The following is an 18,782-nucleotide window of genomic DNA, read 5'->3' as shown; positions in this document are numbered from 1 at the left end:
CCCAGAATTTAACCACAATACTGGGCATTTATAGGGAAAAAAATCTGACAAGAGCTAAGGGATTCGTTATTTTTGAAATCGTGGTTAGCCAGGAACAATCATGTTTTTGATGCAGTAACCAATTAGTTACTGCTATGCCCCACTTTTGTCCCCTGAAAGTGTACAGTGCTTTGTTACATTAAGTACCACACCTGAAGAGGGTAAGAATAAATATTTTTTTATATTCAATAAAATTTGAGTACACCATGGAAAAACATGACAACAGTCAGCTGTTAAAGTGAACTACAACCACAGACATTCAAAACGACATGATACTAATGTTGGAAAATGTGCTCAATGCAGTGCAATCATACATTTAAACCTCAGCACATGATAACGCAAATATCATTCTACATTATCTATGGACGGGATCCTCATGGGTAAAGTCAACCACAGACAACAAATGAAAAGTTGGTTTCAAAAGCACTTGGTGTGTAAAAAAAAAAAACTCACCCAACAAAAGTAAGATTAAAAATAAATATGACAGCTTTTGCATATAACGAAAAATCTCAAGATACCCCTCTAGCATTGTGGTCAAATCTCACAGGAATGTTAATAAAGATAAATGCTCCTAAGATATTAGCAAATTTAGGTAACAGATTAGTCTCCGGTGGAGCAGTTCCACCATTTGCATTAGTAAATGAAGATTGTTTTCATTAATTGGTTTAAAAACCCACCCGTTCCTCTTATGTTAAAGCCTTACATAACAACTCTCCCACTCTTCCTATTCATCTTAAAGCTCTTTGGCAACACCAGACAATATCAGCAGGTTTAGTAACTGATGAGCCAGCCACAACACAATGCAGTGCCCACAAAGCAGGACAGTCCACCCACGTGTCACAGCAACACGATGGATCAGTTCAAAAATACATCTGTCATAGGCTTTAAACTACTGGTGTGCCAGCTGAATGCAGAACAGAGCGGCAAATATCACCATTAAAAACTAAATTAAATAAAACACAAAACATTAAAGTTGTCAATCTTTATCTTGGGATATTCCTACTTAGACACTATGATACAGTAAATGGATACCAATATTATATACAGTACGACACCAGAATCAAGTGTCCTAGAATAGATTCCTATACCGTAGCTCGTATTTCGGTCCGATGGGAGGGAGACCATTACCAAGCCTTAAATGATGCAAAACCTCATCTAATGAGGTTAACAAACCGCAGTATATGATGTACTGACGCTTGCAGCATGGTAGCACATGGTATATTTTATCGAGGTCTAAAGAGAGCACGCCTAAATACAAGCAGCAGCAGGGATTCTCTAACCTAAAAGCCCACACATACAGTGTAGTACACTGTACACACACAACCAACAGACCATTTCAGTTCCTCAAGAGTTGCTAGAAATATCCCAAGTTAAAGTTTATCGACATAAAACAACCCTCCCTGAAATGATTTCCTACCATATACAGTACACCAACAAAAAAAATGTAACATGTAAGAACAGAGTTAAAAAGGTAGATTTTGCCATAAATACCTGATACACACAATCCCACTTGAAGTTCCTGTTAAGGCAAGTACAGTATGTTTTAGATTTCGGGGAGTGCATAAAGCATCAAACAGTGTTTCTAATGTTCGGGCGGGGCTCATTGCATATACCTTTATGCTACTCTTCAGTCTTTGTCAAACATGCAACATTAATGAATAACGCGGACTGAGAACTTCGCTCAAACGCACCGTCAGAGACATTTAGTACAACCATTTAGCATATTAACAAAATTCTATTCACACATTATCAAAAAACAACAGCTCTAACCAGTATACATCTGGTTATTCATGGTTAAGGGTCATCGTATTGGGAATCCTTGTCAAAATAAAATACTCATACCCTTTCAAACATAAGCTGCCACTCTAGCATCAATACAAAAGCCAAAGTGTATGACGATACCCCTCATGTCCATAAATATATGTGTATTGTATATATACGTATATACTATATATAATTGGTAAATTGAAAGGTTCTACTCAGGGGACAGATATACATACAATACTCACTGTACATATCAAACAGTATACTCTTACTAAGATCTTGTGTGGTCATTAATTTCTACAGTAGTATATTATTTCCTAGGTTACACTTGACAACACTGATATTACATAGGCCCAACTATGCCTTTCCTTGTTTGTTTTCTTATGGCTATACAAAGGGTAATGTGAAACACAGAACTGCCTTTTGAAATCACAACACATTTGGTCAGATTCTACCACCACTGTTTAGAAATGCAGCTATAGATGTGGCCTATAACCACAAATGCCAATAAGTGACCTGCACACGGTACGGAGTTACAGAGTTGATCTTTCACCATGCAGTCAGTATTTACCTGCCACATCGAACCTCACATGCAAGCATAGAGGGCAATCAATTGAAAAGAAACTCGCAAGGACTAAGGACAGTCATATGTTTACATGCACATAAATTCTCCAATTAGGATATGATCATGAGATTCTGACCATAAGTGTACATGGCTTAAAACATGAATCATGTTAATTCTGTCTCCAATTACATTACTCAAGTTACTCATAATATGAGTATTCATACGGCACTTAAAACACAGAATGCCGCAATATTAACCATATTTTAGATTTTGGCTGTATATACAAACCAGAACCAGAGCATGTCAGCAAATCTATACTTATGACACATTCCTATCATACCTTGAATATATTGCATTGTTGTTTAACTTTACATGCCTATCTTTCTGTACAATATATGTGACTATACATTTTCTTCATCTACATCTTTATGTCCAGCCTACATACTTCTCAAGCAGTAGTAAAGGGATACGCCTAACGGAAGCAACATAAATATCATACCTAATCAAGATTGACGTTTACTAAAGGAGGGATGTTATTAATATTGCTCATAGCCTAAAGGCAACAACTGACTGATTTCTGTCAACTGGTTTGAGCATGTGTGACTAAATGAGAATGACACTTTCTTCTTTTGCTATGCATGACAATAGCTTAACCAAGGAAGGAAGGAATAATTGCATTTTTTGTGTGCATGTAAACATACTATAGTCATTGTCTTGTCAGAATTAGATACACTTATGTTCTGTACAAGATTCTTTGTAAACATTTTTCAGTTCAACTAAGGGGTCAGTTTAAAAGCAGGGTTCTTAGCCGAGTAGTGGCCCTTTGTGCAAGCTTATGCTACCATAGTGGAAGTTAATGTACGGTATATACTACTACAGAATCCTGCTGGAGCTACAAGGAAAGCGCTAGATCTGAATGATCCTGGTCTGGCACTGTGTAAACATTGCCTTCAGGTCTTTCTCTTGGGTCTCATTGACAGCGTCCGGCTCTGGGCTCTTCTGCACCTTCGCCACGGCAAAGTTTATGCCCTGGGTAAGACCAGCCTGAGTGAAACTGGCCACCTGCACCATCGAGCTCTTGATCTTGGCAAAGGGGGACACCACTCGGCTGCCGTTGCTGTCGCCGGGCGAGGGACCGAGGGTGCCCTCCATTTGAGAAGCCGGACTCCGCTGAGGGCCTCCTGAGACGGCTGAGGAGGGCTTCTGTACCGTCAGTTGGCTTGTGTTGGAAGTAGTGGACTGGACGTCCAGCTGGGACGGCCTGGGGAGCTGGGGCTCCTGGTTCTGATCTCCTGGCTGCTCATTTGAGTCTGATGGGCCCTTAGTTTGCAGAGGCACTGGGGGTTTCTGTGGGCCAACAACTGCTGGCTGCTCCTCGCCAAACACCTCGACAGGTTTGGTCTGTGCGTCCTGAGCAAACTGGTGGCAGTAGGCTTCAATGGGGGTTCCAAAGTCAATCAGGATGGCTTCTTCACCCACCGAGGCAGCTCCGGGGGACATGTCGTCCCCGACTTGGTACAGGGTTTCCTGCTTGTCTTCACACCCAGTGACTCGGATGACAGAGGGGATGTTAAGATCTGTGCTGCCAATGGACTGGGAGCGGCTGCCTAGCCGTGGGTTTGATGCCACAATGCCACAGCTGGGTAGCACATAGTCCACATTTTCCATGGAGCCAGAGCATGGGTGCTCTGGGTCAGAGTTGTATGATTCAGAGTCAGAGGAGATCTCAGAGTTGTCGTCACCGAGATCCTTATGGGCCCCGGTTCCAATGTTCTCCAAGCTGCTGTCTGACTTCCAAAGGTTCACGTGCATGGTGGGCTTAAGGAAGTTCACCTTTACATCAGGCTTGGAGAAGTTGCCAAGCTTTCCAAGGGGTTTGAAGGGGCCGATGTTGACGTTAGTCTTGGTCTGCTTCACCTTCTGATTGAGTGAGGAGAATTTATTCAGGAGAAAGCTTTTGCCCTGCGCCAGTCCAGAGCTACCATGGACCTGGTCTGTGGTTTTGCTCTGTATGCCCATTATATCCTCATGAGGTTTGCTCTGCCGCCTGGAAAAGATGTGTCAGTGTGAGTATACTGGCTACAGATTTTGTTCGCGGTGGACAAAAAAAGGTTTATATAATGATATACATGTAGAAAGCAGTTTATTAAATGTATAAGAAAATAATTAACATGAATAAAGCGGGACAAGCATGGAAAACAAAATGAATGACTCCTCACCTCTCCAGCTTCTTCTCAACCACTATCATGTCCAGCCCCATGGCTTGTTTTGTTATCCGAAGCATCTCAGCAATGCACTGTAGCGTATCTGATATAACAATGGAAGTCACAAACAGGTCTGTTTTTAATATGTAAGAGTGAATAATGCAACCTCATTTTAAAGATAAAAACGATGAGTTGCACCATACACTGCATATACTCGTGTTTTTATGATCCCTGCTTCCCACATTACTCTACTACTACACTACTCTTTAAAACACCAATATTTAGGGTAAGGAGAATCACACACTACCTTTTCCATCATCCTCAGGATTGCGAGTTGCTGCTCGCAATGTGTGAAAGTATCCGCTTGTCTCCTCAGTCCTATAGTGCAGGCGCATACAGCAGAACTTTGGCTTCCCAAACAGAGTGGGCTCCGGACCTGCAAAAGAACACAGAGGTTATACAATCAGCATGTTATTGGTGTGCCGTTTACATAATGCCCCGTTTGTGCTCCTACAAGCTCCAAACGCGTTGCATCTGTGATACGTTGTGAGCTTGTAGATCTGATATTTTTGGTGCGTGACACCATTGTATGAAGAAGTATAAATCATTCTCAAGAATCTGAGGCACTTTAGGGAAGGGTTGGGTGATTTAACTGAACAGAATGAGACTTCACTTCTTTCAACATAACTGACTCCTTACCAATTTCAATCTTTTCCAAACCATCTAAATTGAGGCGTTGGTACTGGTTGACTTTGTCTGCTTCGTCATCATAGCTGTAAATTAGAAAATGACACAAATGTTAAGTGGCCCCACAATAACAAACTGTTAACAAACTAAAAATATTTATAGAGGCATTACTTACTAGGCAATGTAGTAAGCATTGTTGGATAGAAGCAGCAGGACGTCCACATCTTTGTTGGTTGCATCTATAAGGCTAGTGAAAGGAGAATTCATATATTGTGAACTTTCCATAACTACGATAGGTAGTCAGTACATATTTCAAAGCTTCGGCCATATGCTGTATATCAAACATACACCATTTCCCTGTTAATGGCTTTGTTTTTATGTATTTTGTCATTAAAAGTCTTTAAAACGCTACCTAACCCAGCATGAATCATTGAGTCAATGTTGGCTTAACATTACTGCATGGTTAAGAACTCATGGTCACATTAATGTTGTTTGTAAATCAATCTTTTCCAGTGTCCATTTTTGGCTAGACTTTTCAATCGATCCATGCTTTGCAATAACGATAACGTAACTTTGGCAAAAGATAACCATGCAATATTTTTTATTGTGTTGGATTTGCTACCTAAAGCTAGTTTCAGTTTTCATTTACTGAACTGAAATAAAAAAAGAATACAACACAGTTTCCCTTCTCAGCTTTCGGGAGGTGTAGTTCCAGACTCGTAGCCTGGCCACGCAAGCCTAGGTTAACCCTAAACCCTAAAAACTATTCAGGTCTGTGTTTCATTTTGGAAGTGATTTCAGTTTGAAATACACAATCAATCAATCAGCTCTGATGCCAAACTTAATTTAACTAACAAAGTAAAAGTCAGCAGCCTTTTAACACAACAGCATGGCTCAGCTCCCTGGTCTGATTCACTAACCTCATGTCAGAGTTGATGAGGGCCCAGCCCCCATGGAACTTTTCATCGTCAGGCAGCAGCAGCTGCATGTACGTCTGTAGCAGGAGGCTGACCTGCTCCTGGGCTCCCCTCTGGCTTTCCTTCTCTTTCTCCTCATGCTCCTTCTCTTTACTGAAAATGGAGTACAGGTCCTCTGTCACCGGGTGGCCCATCATTAAGTCTGTGGTGGGAGGGAGACGTGAGAGAGGTGTTGATTAGGCTGAAAGACCTGTTTTGGAGTCAGGCAAATGCAACTGGAATGCTACAGTTTTCCCTACCAATGACTGCTTGTCTGTACGCGTCCCTAAAGCGGTTCAGATAGTAACGATTGGCAGAGTTCACTCCATCCTTCATCACACCAGCCAGCTTTCTCTCCCCCGTTCTTGTGAAATCACCCTACAATGAAAGACGGATAAAAACAGTGTTCATATTAATGTAGTCCAACTCCTGCTACTCTTGATCCTTTGCAAACAGAACTTTCTGCAACCTTTACAGAGTTTAAGGACTATAGTGGTTTCAATAAATGTTATCTATTCACAGCGTGAGCAATCTATTGTACATTGTAACAAAAGACCATTTTCCTCTTAATGGCCCAATTTTATTTTGCACAAAGTTAAATCTCACTGAAAGTACTCAAAGTGAGTCAATGTTGGCCAAACATAATTGCACGGCTAATAAGTCATGGATGTTTGAATTTCATTCGTAAATCAATTTCTTCTCCAAGGACTATTTACACCTAGATTTTTCTAATCAATCAGCTTTATAATAGATTGAAACGATAACGCTAACATAACTTTGAAAAACTAAATTAACATGATCAATGATATTTTGCTTGTTGCATTAGCTTATTCAAGCAAGTTTCTGCATGTTGACTAATCAAACAAACTTTGCTTTGTAAAATGGTCATCAGTAATACCAAGTATATAAGTTTAGTTGTAGTCAACAGACTAAACAAGCCAGACCACTGGTATGGTCCTTTAAAAAGGTTATACAATTATTTTACAGTTCTTAACTCCATTTACGGACAGAAAAACAAAACTCAGATTCTGGTAGCAAGAACAGGACAAGCACAAGGACAATGTGCTCATTTAAGATAAGAGATAAGATAACATTCTATTGATCCCTCAGGGTGAAATTCTTGCAGTTAGGATTATCTGTCAGAAATAGACCCTGCTTTAATTATCTTATCAGGTTATAGCCAATGTATGCTTTCTAATCTGAACCATGGTCTTCCAAGCTTTATGGCATGGCTCTAGTCTGTTAGCCAGGAATCCAGACTGACCTGCACCGTTTAGCTGAACGAAGCGAATCAGTCTGGATTTCAGGCTGGTAGTCTGTACTCTGTAGGAGGCAAAGCCATCTAGAAAGGGGTCTGTTTGTGAGTCTGTGCATGTGTTTGTGTTGTCTGGGGCTAATCTTGCAAACTGCCAGACAGATCACCACCAAATGTCTTGTGCATGCGGTCAGCAGGCCACGGTGGTGCTGTACCTCCACACATTTTCTTTAAATACATATTTTTTTATATTTTTAAATCTAAATCAGATTGGTCAGTCAGATTGGGCTGAAACTTTGTCCAAATATGGAGTCATACGTCATAGATACATCATAGATGACTGATGTCAGACTGGCCACATGAAGTCATGCTATTATCAGACCCTATCTTGTTATTTTAAAGGGTGGATGACATCAGGACGAGCCATAACGTATGCACTGTCTGCAGCACTGCATAATGAGGACTCCTGCAAGTGAGCCAGAGCAAATATTACTTTGTCTAAATGAATAGCCTCAAACTATCGAGGACGATGACAAACTGAAATGCCCACTGACACAGAGAAGAGTTAGTTTGCATAAGCAATAATGAGATACGTACCTTGAGGGCAGCTGTGCCAGCATACTGTCTGCTAATGGTGTCTCCATTGTTGGCCCACATGACCTGATAGATCCTGTAGCACTTAGGAGGAAGGGGCTGCTCTGGAGGCATCACACCCAGCTTCTTCAGCTGCAGGAAGATGAGGTAGACGAAGAGAAGAGAGAGGTTTTAGTCGCCACGGGCCCTTTGTCACTAGTGTGACATCAGTGACCATAACATGACCATATGTTATGACTCATGGGACTGTTAGGGGTGTCCTGTGAGAAGGCTGTCTGAACTTTGATGCATGGAGCTCTCAACTCATTTGTATGCTGAATATTGTCCATCCTGTATGCACTTGTCTTCATGCCAGCAAAGCAGCTAAGTAATGATAGGCTCAGGTTTGAAATATTGCTTGTCCAGCTAGAGATTAATTCAAACAAGCAGCCCCAAAGATTATGGTGCCAGTCCTCATGAATCATAGCTCATGACTAATGTGTGAAAAATGTTCTATTCTAAGGGACGGACCCAGGGGGTCCCTGGTGTCTCAACCAGTTTGTGCACGGACCACATGTCTTGCATATGAGTTGGATAGAAGCCCCCCCTCTAAAAATGCAAGAAAGGAAAGTAACCAGGTACTTTTTACTTGAGTAGATTTCTCAAATGGTAATTTTTACTTTTACCTGAGTAATTTGTTATGGGAGTAATTGTACTTGGACTTGAGTACAGATTTCCATACTCCACCCACCCCTGTTCACATGTTTCCCTTCTCTCTGACCTTGGTTTCCTGTCTCTCTACCATCTAATAAAGCAGAAATTGCACAAAAAAAAATATAAATAATAATCTTAATGGGATGGACGCAGGCTAGAGGGGGTAAAAAAATCTCACCTGATGTTCCATCACTGCTCGAGCAATAGCAGCCTGAACTACATTGGTCCGGTCAAGACAGTCCATGCAGTTGACCCGGAATATGCCTTCCTGCCGGGATATGACTCCCGCTTGATCAACCCTAACACAGGAAGGTACAATCATTTAGCATGCATTCATGGAATTCAGATTTTAATCAGTTTTAATCCCAATAACAAGGGAGGAATCCCAACATGCATTACAGCCTGCTTAAAGTTGACCAGTGTTATTTTCCATGTAGTACAATCATGCTACTATCAAAGAATATGAGAGAAAGTTCTTAGCATGTTTTCAAAGTATCATGAAAACCTTGACAGTGACACTCACCAGCCCCATTTCATGTCAATGATGATGTCAGAGATGGCATCGGTCAGCGTTTGCACGTTCTCAAACTTCATACCTCGGCTGAGGAACAGGAAGGAGAGGAAAAAGAATAGGGGAAGTAAATACACTACAGAATAGTTAGTAGGGTAAAAGTCTACTTTCCGTAGTGCATCTCTTACCAGTGTTCGTGGAAGTCAAATGAGACATATGTGAGGTTTGGATTGTTGTATAGGAGGACTTGTTTGAGATATGAATCACCGATCACCTTCTCTCGTCCACCTTGGTCCACTAAGTTAACGATGACCTAATACATGATGAGAACAAACAATTATCAATCTATTTAATTAGCCCTCTGCTTAGCACAGTACTTTAGCCTGGTACAATATCGCCCCATCTGTTCAATGATTTAATGCAGCCATTGCTACACAAAACATAGACATTGGCTTAAAGTAAGATGCTACATACTAACTAGAGACATGAAAGTGACAGCCGTTTGCACCTCCCCTCTGCAAAGCACTCAGAAAACATACACATTTAAATGTTGTATTTATCTCTCATCATGAGACCTGGAATACATACAAAGCTGAACTTGTTCACCCCCTACAACCCTGTGCACTTCAGCTAACACAGGACATATGTCCCTCCCTTTCCTACGACACCCTGACCATTGCTCCAAGCGTCCTAGACTCTTCTCCCTCCTGGCTCCCAAGCTGTGAAATGACCTCCCCCCTCAGTCAGGACTGCAGACTCACTCGCCATTTTCCACTGCAGTGTGAAAACTCACCTCTTCAGACTATACCTCACTCCCTAGCACTCCTTATTCCTTGTATTACTTCTTGTTGCCTATTTCTTGACATTTATACTAAACATTCATGTATGTTGGTTCACGTTATTTATAGACTTACTGTTTGTTTGAGCACACATGCGAAGAATGTTATTTAGATTTTTAAACAGATGCTAGGTTTGATTTATCATTAATTATCATTAATAATTAATAATTAAATATCATTAATATTATAATAATCATGTCCGGGTAGCTCAGTTGGTAGAGCACTCGCCTTTGAATCACAGCTACTCGGGCACTACCAACTCAAGCATAAGCATATGAGTAGCACAGCTTGGGTAACTACTTGTACTGGGAGTGGACTGTAGGTGTGGCGTTGCACCTCAGCAATCCATCTCCCAGGGGTCTAGTGCAATGTAAAGGGGATAAACGCTCTTGTTGCTCAGCTGATACCGACAATAAGCCAGTACGACCTAATTACTTACAACATTGATACTATTCATAACTGATCAGAGAAATGGCAGCAAATTCATCCACTCACATTGAAACACATGATATCCATGAGTCTGGCTAAATAAATGACATTAGCTTTAGCATACCAAATTCTTGCTAATATAAGGATAGTTTGGTTGATACACAGACTAAGACAAAGGAATACACAAAACCCTTCAAATCTTTGCCAAGCACAGATGCATACTGGTCGTGCATCTCACCTGCTTTGTGTAGAGCTTCAGCTGTTCGTCAAAGTGGGAAGCAAAGTAAGGAATGGTCTCTTTCTCCCCTGAAACACCAGAAAAGGACACTTGTTGATCATTCTTTTAGCAGTAATAGAGCTACAGGCAAACCATTCTGTGAGATTGTTTACATCTTTGTGAGGTGCTATTTTTGCCAATAAAGTGATAACAAGCAGCTCGGTGTGTGCAGCTCAGTGTGAGGCCATGGGAGTTCTGAATAGTGTGCAGAGCACAGTCAGCACACTGACCTTTCTCCAAACGAGGCCGGGGGTTGTACCGGTAGCCCGCCTGGCTCCAAAAGACGGGCACTGAGCCGCGGCTCTGCACAAAGGACAGCGTGTGGCTGTGCACGTGAATCAGCTGCTCGGTCTCCACATAGTTGGCCACGTGACCATCTGTGTCCACTCCTCTGCGTTTGTACCGCATCCCTTTGGCGAGAAAGAATCTTTATTAACTGAAGCTTACCCATGTAATAAAGTATCCTTCACATTAGTCTCATAAAAACACGCACACCAAAAAAAAAACATGTACTGTTTATTAGCTAATAATACAAATCATATTTTGTTGAGGAATAGAAATGTGTCCAAACTGCACAGTGCATTGTGTGATCTTTCCAGTCTTATCTGTGCTCTAGCTGTGTGCTGTACCTGCACGGTGTCGGCTGCGTCGGGAGATGATGGCCACAGTAAAGCGGGGGTGGATGTCGTCCACGCAGGTGGCCTGGCCCGGCGTCGTCTCTGGGCTGCTCCTCTCCTCGTCAGAGGACTCGTTGTAGTTTACCACCAGCTCCTCAATCTGGACAAAGCCCTGGAGGATTGGCAGGACCCAGAAGTCTACTTCCGGGACCTGGAGCATTTAAGGCAGAGGACAAATGGGTGAGTTTATGTAAATATCCAGGCCTGCAAATGTCAAAACCATTATCAGTTATCACAAGGTATTTTCATGTTATGCAGATTAAGTTCTGGCAGTTACCCAGAGTGAACAGAAGTAACTGCCATATGTAAGCCTACATGGCTAGGGCTGTCACGATTGTGTAATAATTGTGACAGGCCTATACATGCCATGGCTGTCTGTGCTTTTACAGAAGAAATCTATTTAACGATGCAACATTAAGTCCTTTACCTGAAGGTCAATAAGCTCCTGGATCATGTGTTTATTCCAGAAGAACCTGTCATCCACCTGACAAAACATTAAGAACTTGTTGCAACGAACATAGATGCAAGAGCACATTGTGTAAAATGACAGTAAGAATACAAAAAATCAACACCTTCCACACATTTCTCTGTGCTCAGTAATAACAGTGCCTAACCTGTTTCCATAGGGGCAGGTTGGACCTGTCACAGTCTCCCTGGCGCTGCACGGTGTTAGTGAGGTCGTAGGTCAAGCTGTAGTAGAAGGAGTCGAAATCCATGAAGATCTTGTAGAGCTCATCAAGTAACCTCCTCTCCAGACGCTCCTTCTCCTTGTTCTCTTTGACCTGGGAAGCAGGGGTATACTAGATTGGGTAGTGGGTGGATAGGGAAGGAGAGTAGAGACAGCAATAAGTTGACACAGAGAAGAAGGAGTAGTTCTAGGAGAATATTTCACCTTTAACGATGACAAAGTTTTTCGTGCTCTTAGAGTACTTGTAGTCTTGTACTCTCATTGTTAAATTAACACTGAGGATTTTACTGTGCAGGAAAAGGTGTGTGGAAAAACGTAGCGGGAAAAACAGAGCCTACCTTTTTCTTGTTGACGGGAACGCCCACATTGGATTTGATCTGACTGAAGGTTTTCATGAACTTGGACTCATCTGGAGACTGGGTCAGTTTCTCTGGTCTGTCGATTCCAAAGTGATGCTTCTTGCAAAGCTGAAAAAAGTTTGATGATTGGACCAGTTTGGTAATACCATAATCGTTTGCATTTTAAAGTTTTATTTTACTAAATTGCATATATATTGGTTGTTTTTTTCCTAATCCACAATTTAGTCATTGCCAATTCCCACCATGTGTATAGTCCCTGTCACTGCCAACCCCTACTTGTTGGACTTGGGGAGGGTGTAGAAGACAACCATGTGTCTCCTCCAGTACACAACATGGTGTAGCCAGCTGGTCCTTTTCACGTGACATTGAGGAGTTTTACCAGAAGGGCAGAACACGTGCAGAGGAACATGCTATCCTGCCCAGTTACACTACCTGCTGAACAGGCACCTCGACCAAAATGTAGGAGTCACTACTTCACCTTCCCTGCCGGCCTTCCACCTGCAAACATGGTAGTGGGCACGAACTTTACCCCCAGCACCGCTTGGACTAGGTCTTACAATGCCCGAGACCTGTGCAGGTTCGGGTCTGTGGTTTATTATGGTCAATCGGGTCTGGTTCGGTTCAGATTCTATTACCCATGAAGAGCTCTAGCTTGGACCCAAACACTCAAAAACACTGAAACAAACACTCAAATCACTCAAAACAACTCAAGCGCTATGGATCAAAGCTATGGTGGGCCAAATGGGATTTACAACCTGAATAATACTCTAAAACTTCTAACTAGGATTAAAGCTACAACAACAACAAAAATAACAGTATTCCAGATAATCACACTACTGCCTTAAAACAAACCTCCAACTACTAATAAACTACAGGGATCTCTCGCAGGAGAGGAATAATCATTCTGCAGTATGGGAGGATGTATTTTAGGCAGGGGACTAAAAACACATCTAAGAATGACTATCCAACTGTGATATTACTCACTTGAAAATACTCCTCCTCATCATCCATGAAGCTCCCCTGAAAGACTGAAATCTTAGCAATATACTGATTCCTCTGAGATCTCTTTGCATTAATGTACGTTAATGAAATCAAATTTATTTTGCAGCCCATTTCACTTTGTAGCAGTGTCAGCCCATCCTGAGAGATGAATTATACATCATACTAACTCATATAAATGGTCTGCATGGGTACACTGAAGAAGAATACCTGTATCAACAGAGTCAGGCTTAATTTACCCCAAAATGGCCAAGCTACAAGCTCACAACGCGATGTATCGCATGAGCTTGTAGATTCACTGTCTATTTTGAATGCCAGAGTAGAACTCAAGCTTCAGAGAGCTGAAGAAAAATGATTAGAATACAATCCCACAAGCAGTGGTCGACAAAGTATGTAAATACTTGACTGCAATTTACAAAATAAATAAGAAATACATATATAATGTACTTAAGTTCTGTACTCAAGCAAATGTACTTAGTTGCTGTCCACCACTGCCCACGAGCAGAGCTTAACATGACTCAGAACAATGTTGGCTAACACACCTCCAGCTCCAGCTCCAGGGGTTCCTCTTCAGACAGTGGAATGACGGCTATCTTGGTGATCTTGTAGACCTTGTGGTCTCCTGGCAACTGGCCGATCAGCGCTTTCTGGCGGATTAATACAAGACCGAGAGGAAGATCTGCCAACAGGAAAGGGGGGAGGGGGTGAGGGTGGGGGTGGATGCATCATCATGAGCACTAAATTCCCCACATTCTAAAAGGTGTGACGAAACCAGCTGTGATGAAGCTAAACTATAAATAAACAATAAAATGGCAAATGGACATTTAAGTCATGCCAATCCACGTGATTTGTTAGAATAATATAATTGATCAAGCCATTTTTAGGATGTACACACACACACACACACACACACACACACACACACACACACACACACACACCCCCCAATGATCAACTTCCTACAGACCTACACATAGGCCTAATATCGTGTACAGTACATACTACATAATTGTATCTAATCCTGTGTTGTCATCATCCTACGAGCTTTCCTCTATTAAGGTGGTGACTGGTCATTCAGCTAAATTACTCATCTGTAAGCAATTGCGAGCTTGGAGAACAAGATGACAACAAGGCAGTTGTCACACATGTTCTAAAGTTATATAGCCTACATCTTCACAAGCCATATTATGTGACTGGAAGATATATGAGTCATGATGACTGATGCAGAAGTAGGCAAGACGGAATAGATAGAAAACATGATATTCTAACAAGCAGATGACATTTGTATTTCAACAGTGTAGAAACACATTTACTATCTATTATGCTTAATATGCTTACACTGTGATAGGAATAGGAGGAATAGATAAAAATGAGAAAACATGATCTAGAAAGCAGATTACAGTATACAGGATGTCAACAGTGAAATCCTGTATATTTGGGCCCGCAGTGTCTTGATAAAGTAGAACAATAATATTAACAGTATGTGATGTAATTGATGGTGTATAATATATCATCATTATTCAGTAGGTCAGGTTGCAGTGAAATAAAGTTGAACAGTTTCATCAACAGCATAGTCACCAATAACTACTTGGACCCTAGCCTCCCTATTCTGGGCAAGTCATAACACGCACACATTCCGCAAAAAATAGCAGATCTACAAGCTCACAACAACACATTGCAATGTGCCTCGTTGTGAGCTTGTAGAGCTAAGAGAGTTGGTGTAGGGGGGGGAAAGGAGTGGGACAAGGACAGACCCCTGAGGGACTCCGATTAACGAAGTACGTATGGTTTAAGTGGTTAACACACTATTCTTTACAACTAGACTTGCTGACGCAATTATTTCACACCCTTCCATAAGTGACAAATGCATTGTATAATCAGACATCTTAATTATCCTGTTCACAGCAACAGAGGAAATATGTTATGCATGTATGTTATGTCTCTCAGCTACGCAAAGCAGAGAAAACAACTGAGGGTGATGTGCTCAAATAACTCACTTACCTGTGTGAAGTTGTATTTTTCCAATGACGCCCTCCACCATACCCAAGCACACTGGGTTCCAAGCTAACAACAGGTCTGTTGCTGAAATGAAACATTGAACATGGAAATCAAACTTCAGTTCTGAAGTGGAGAGCAGATGAAGCAGAGATACAGTACAGGCCAGATACAAGCTGGCTGTAAAGATGTAAACTAACTAACCCAGAATGAAGCATCATGTTCAAACCTTATGCAAACCTTTGTGTACTAAGGCCTGAATTATCAAACAGGTAGGTTTACCTTGTAAAAAATAAACAAGCTAACAAATAACTATTGAAGCTTAGTATGTTCTTGAGGCTATTGGATATAATAGCTACAACATTTTGTTCCCATGCTTCCGATGCTTTGCGATACAGTCACTCAGAGTACATGTGCAACTTGTCAGAGTTCATGTGCAACATGTGACATCATGCTATGAGCAGAAGGCCCTTACTAAGTCTGTTAACAGGGCTTGGAGGCTTGCCATGTTCCAAGAACATTTGGATAAACAGTTCGACTATTCAGCTTACAGCAAACACAGCCTGATTTAGCCTAGTTCAAACGAGAAACATCTAAGTGTTAACAAGTCTTACTTCATTTACTAGTCTTTTCAAGCATCTAGCCAAGCATGCAGTAAGTGATGGCCATGGAAATGCCTGACTTGAGTTCCAGTTTAAGTCTAAATGGCATGTCAGGAAAACTGGCTAGGTCAGGACTCAGGGCTGATGGGGAATTGAGTCATATAGTGTAGAAAGTTATTAAAATGGTAAGGGTGTGTCCAAAGACAGTAAGGAACGGAAGCCCCACGAGCTGCCAGCAAAGGGTGGGTGGGGAGTATATTCTGTAGGCAGCCCAATACAATGACTCTTCCTGTTATATGAGCCAGAGAACTCTATGTACAAGGGAATTGGCTGTGTGGGCCCACCAGTGAGGAAGGTCTAGATTTATGTACTTTAAAAAAACACACAGCCTGGTTCAGAATCTGTAATATCATGGAAATCCACCACTGTACTAGTGTAAGCAGGGCACATGAGGAGTGGAAACCCTTTTCCAATTAAATAATGGAACAGTGGTGCAACCCAAACCTGTTCAGGCTGGCCGCACACACCCATATGACTTCAACCAATAAGGAGCGCAACATTCACAGCCTTTTAGTATCTCTGATGACACTTTTCTGTAATTTTGGGCTGTTGGCCTAAAATTAAATGTTTTCTTATACTCCCAGTCCCATTGCCAAAGAGGGCCCATGGGAGTGCTCTAATCATCAATCTGTGATGTAGTGTGAACTGCTCCACCAACAATGAATGACACATTAACTTTAATAACATACATTTTTGGGTTTCAACTTTAAGTTCAAAGTTAAAGTTGAAACCTACAGATATATGAGTATCTGTTGTGGTGTAAGCTACATAATCATCTGAGGCACTGTAAATCAGTTACTGTAACATTTTCTGATTGGAATTTATGAGACAGGTGGTAGAAGCCTCGTGAATTGAGAATGCGTAGGGAAATGTTCACATAACTGAACTGTGCAAGTTCAAATACACCATATTGTAACTTGATAAGAAAAGGTGACACTTGTGTCTGTACTACGATCAGGGTAGTAGCCTGGTGGTAGTTTAACTTTCAGTGTGTAACATTAGAAGCAAAACACCAACTTTTGAGTCCATGTGTGTGTGGCCGACTGGCTGTGCGGTGTACTTTCAAGTTGCACAATGCATTTTACATGTAAGTAAGCACAAATCTGAATTGGTATACAGCTACACTAGGTTAATACATAAGGTTAGAAACAGCAACTACGGTGACATTTAACTAGAGGCATGCCATGGCCAGAGACAAGACAATACATTGCCAGACTATACATTATCCTTGTAAATGTAATGCTCTGGGCTTGATGTCTGTCAACTCATACAGTACTTATATAGAGTGTCAAGGCTAACAATCCAGCTTTCAGTTGTAGTCAGTGGTGGAAGAAGTACTCTGGTATTTTACTTAAGTAAAAGTATCAATACCACAATATAGAAATACTCTGTTGCAAGTAAAAGGCCAGTGTTCAAAATGATACTTGAGTAAAAGTACAAAAGAATTGGCATCAACATATACTTAAAGTACCAAAAGCAAAAGTACTAAAATGTTTGAAAATAGTAGATCTACAAGCTGTTAGCTCACAACAGCTTGTAGATCCGCTATTGTCAAATAGCTAGTATGTATAAAGTAGGGCTGAAGTGGTTACTGTATGTTTTATAATATAATAAATTATATCTGCAAAGTAACTAGCAACTACAGTTTTCAAATAATTCTAGTGGAGTAAAAGTACAATATTTGCCTCTGAGATGTAGTGGAGTAGAAGTAAAAGAAAATTGGAATTACTCCAGTAAAGTAAAAAATACCTCATAATTGTACTTAAGTACAGTACTTGAGTAAATGTACTTAGTTACTTTACACCACTGGTTGCAGTCATAGATTATTATTAGACCAACTATACTTGCGGGTTGTCTTATCAGAGCAGACCAGTGTTCTAATACATTACCAGGTCTAAGGCTCATGGTCCCATCCTGTCGGCTACACCACAGAGCCCGGTCCCCGCTCTGCAGAATGTAATGGTCCTTGGCTTGAAACAGCTCCATCACGTCCTGGTTATGTACACTGTAAACACAGTCAGTGGCTCCCGAACGCGTTGCGGTCGGTTCGGCTTTAATTAACGTTAGATTAATTAATGTCCCTCACCGTGCCCTGGTAGAGGACCTAACCCTACCCTAACCCTACCTAGCTACCGCCTAGCTGTGGTCCTAGCTACCGCCTAGCTGTGCCTAGCTCGCCCCAGATCGGTTCCCACTTCCCACCACACAGGCGGAGCTGAGCTAGCTGGCTAGCATCATGCTAGCAGCGGCAGCAGCTGGATGCTCGTCGTCGGATCTGCTGTTAATTCGATTAATGTACATATTAATGACCCTTTCCGTGAACAACGAAGCGTTCCGTTCCGCAGACATGTTGCTGAGGCTCACATTCTATACGTCCCGTGCGTGTGGAAGTGTTCCTAGAGACGATGTTTTTCCTTTTCATTGTTTTTCTTTATTTTTTTTTCTCATACAGAACGAACCCGACTGACTGTTTCCTGCTCCTAAACAATGTCACGTGACGTGTACCTGACTGAGTCATACCAGCAGGTGCTGTTTTTGTTGCTACAGCCTTTTCTTGTAAAAACTAATATTCTCAAAGACTTATTGTTT

The 18,782-nt window shown here is 41.5% G+C and overlaps 1 protein-coding gene across 1 annotated transcript; it reads right to left on the bottom strand.

Annotated features, from left to right (window-relative positions):
* Positions 1–201: 201 nt before the first annotated feature.
* inpp5f (inositol polyphosphate-5-phosphatase F) lies at positions 202–18,664 on the bottom strand. The gene is made up of 20 exons (XM_080448569.1): positions 18,083–18,664; positions 15,538–15,618; positions 14,079–14,215; positions 12,517–12,645; positions 12,105–12,290; positions 11,918–11,974; positions 11,443–11,641; positions 11,044–11,223; positions 10,775–10,842; positions 9,457–9,581; positions 9,281–9,358; positions 8,936–9,056; positions 8,068–8,196; positions 6,476–6,593; positions 6,180–6,378; positions 5,435–5,506; positions 5,272–5,345; positions 4,880–5,008; positions 4,588–4,675; positions 202–4,415 (listed from the first exon to the last, which is right to left on the bottom strand). The coding sequence occupies exons 1-20, from the start codon at positions 18,177–18,179 to the stop codon at positions 3,275–3,277; spliced, it is 3,408 nt and encodes a 1,135-aa protein (XP_080304695.1). The 5' UTR covers positions 18,180–18,664; the 3' UTR covers positions 202–3,274.
* Positions 18,665–18,782: the final 118 nt, after the last annotated feature.

Source organism: Gymnoscopelus braueri, assembly GCF_963280865.1.
Source record: "Gymnoscopelus braueri genome assembly, chromosome: 14".
NCBI classification, from domain to species: Eukaryota; Metazoa; Chordata; class Actinopteri; order Myctophiformes; family Myctophidae; genus Gymnoscopelus; species Gymnoscopelus braueri.
This window is presented reverse-complemented; position numbering and strand designations above follow the sequence as displayed.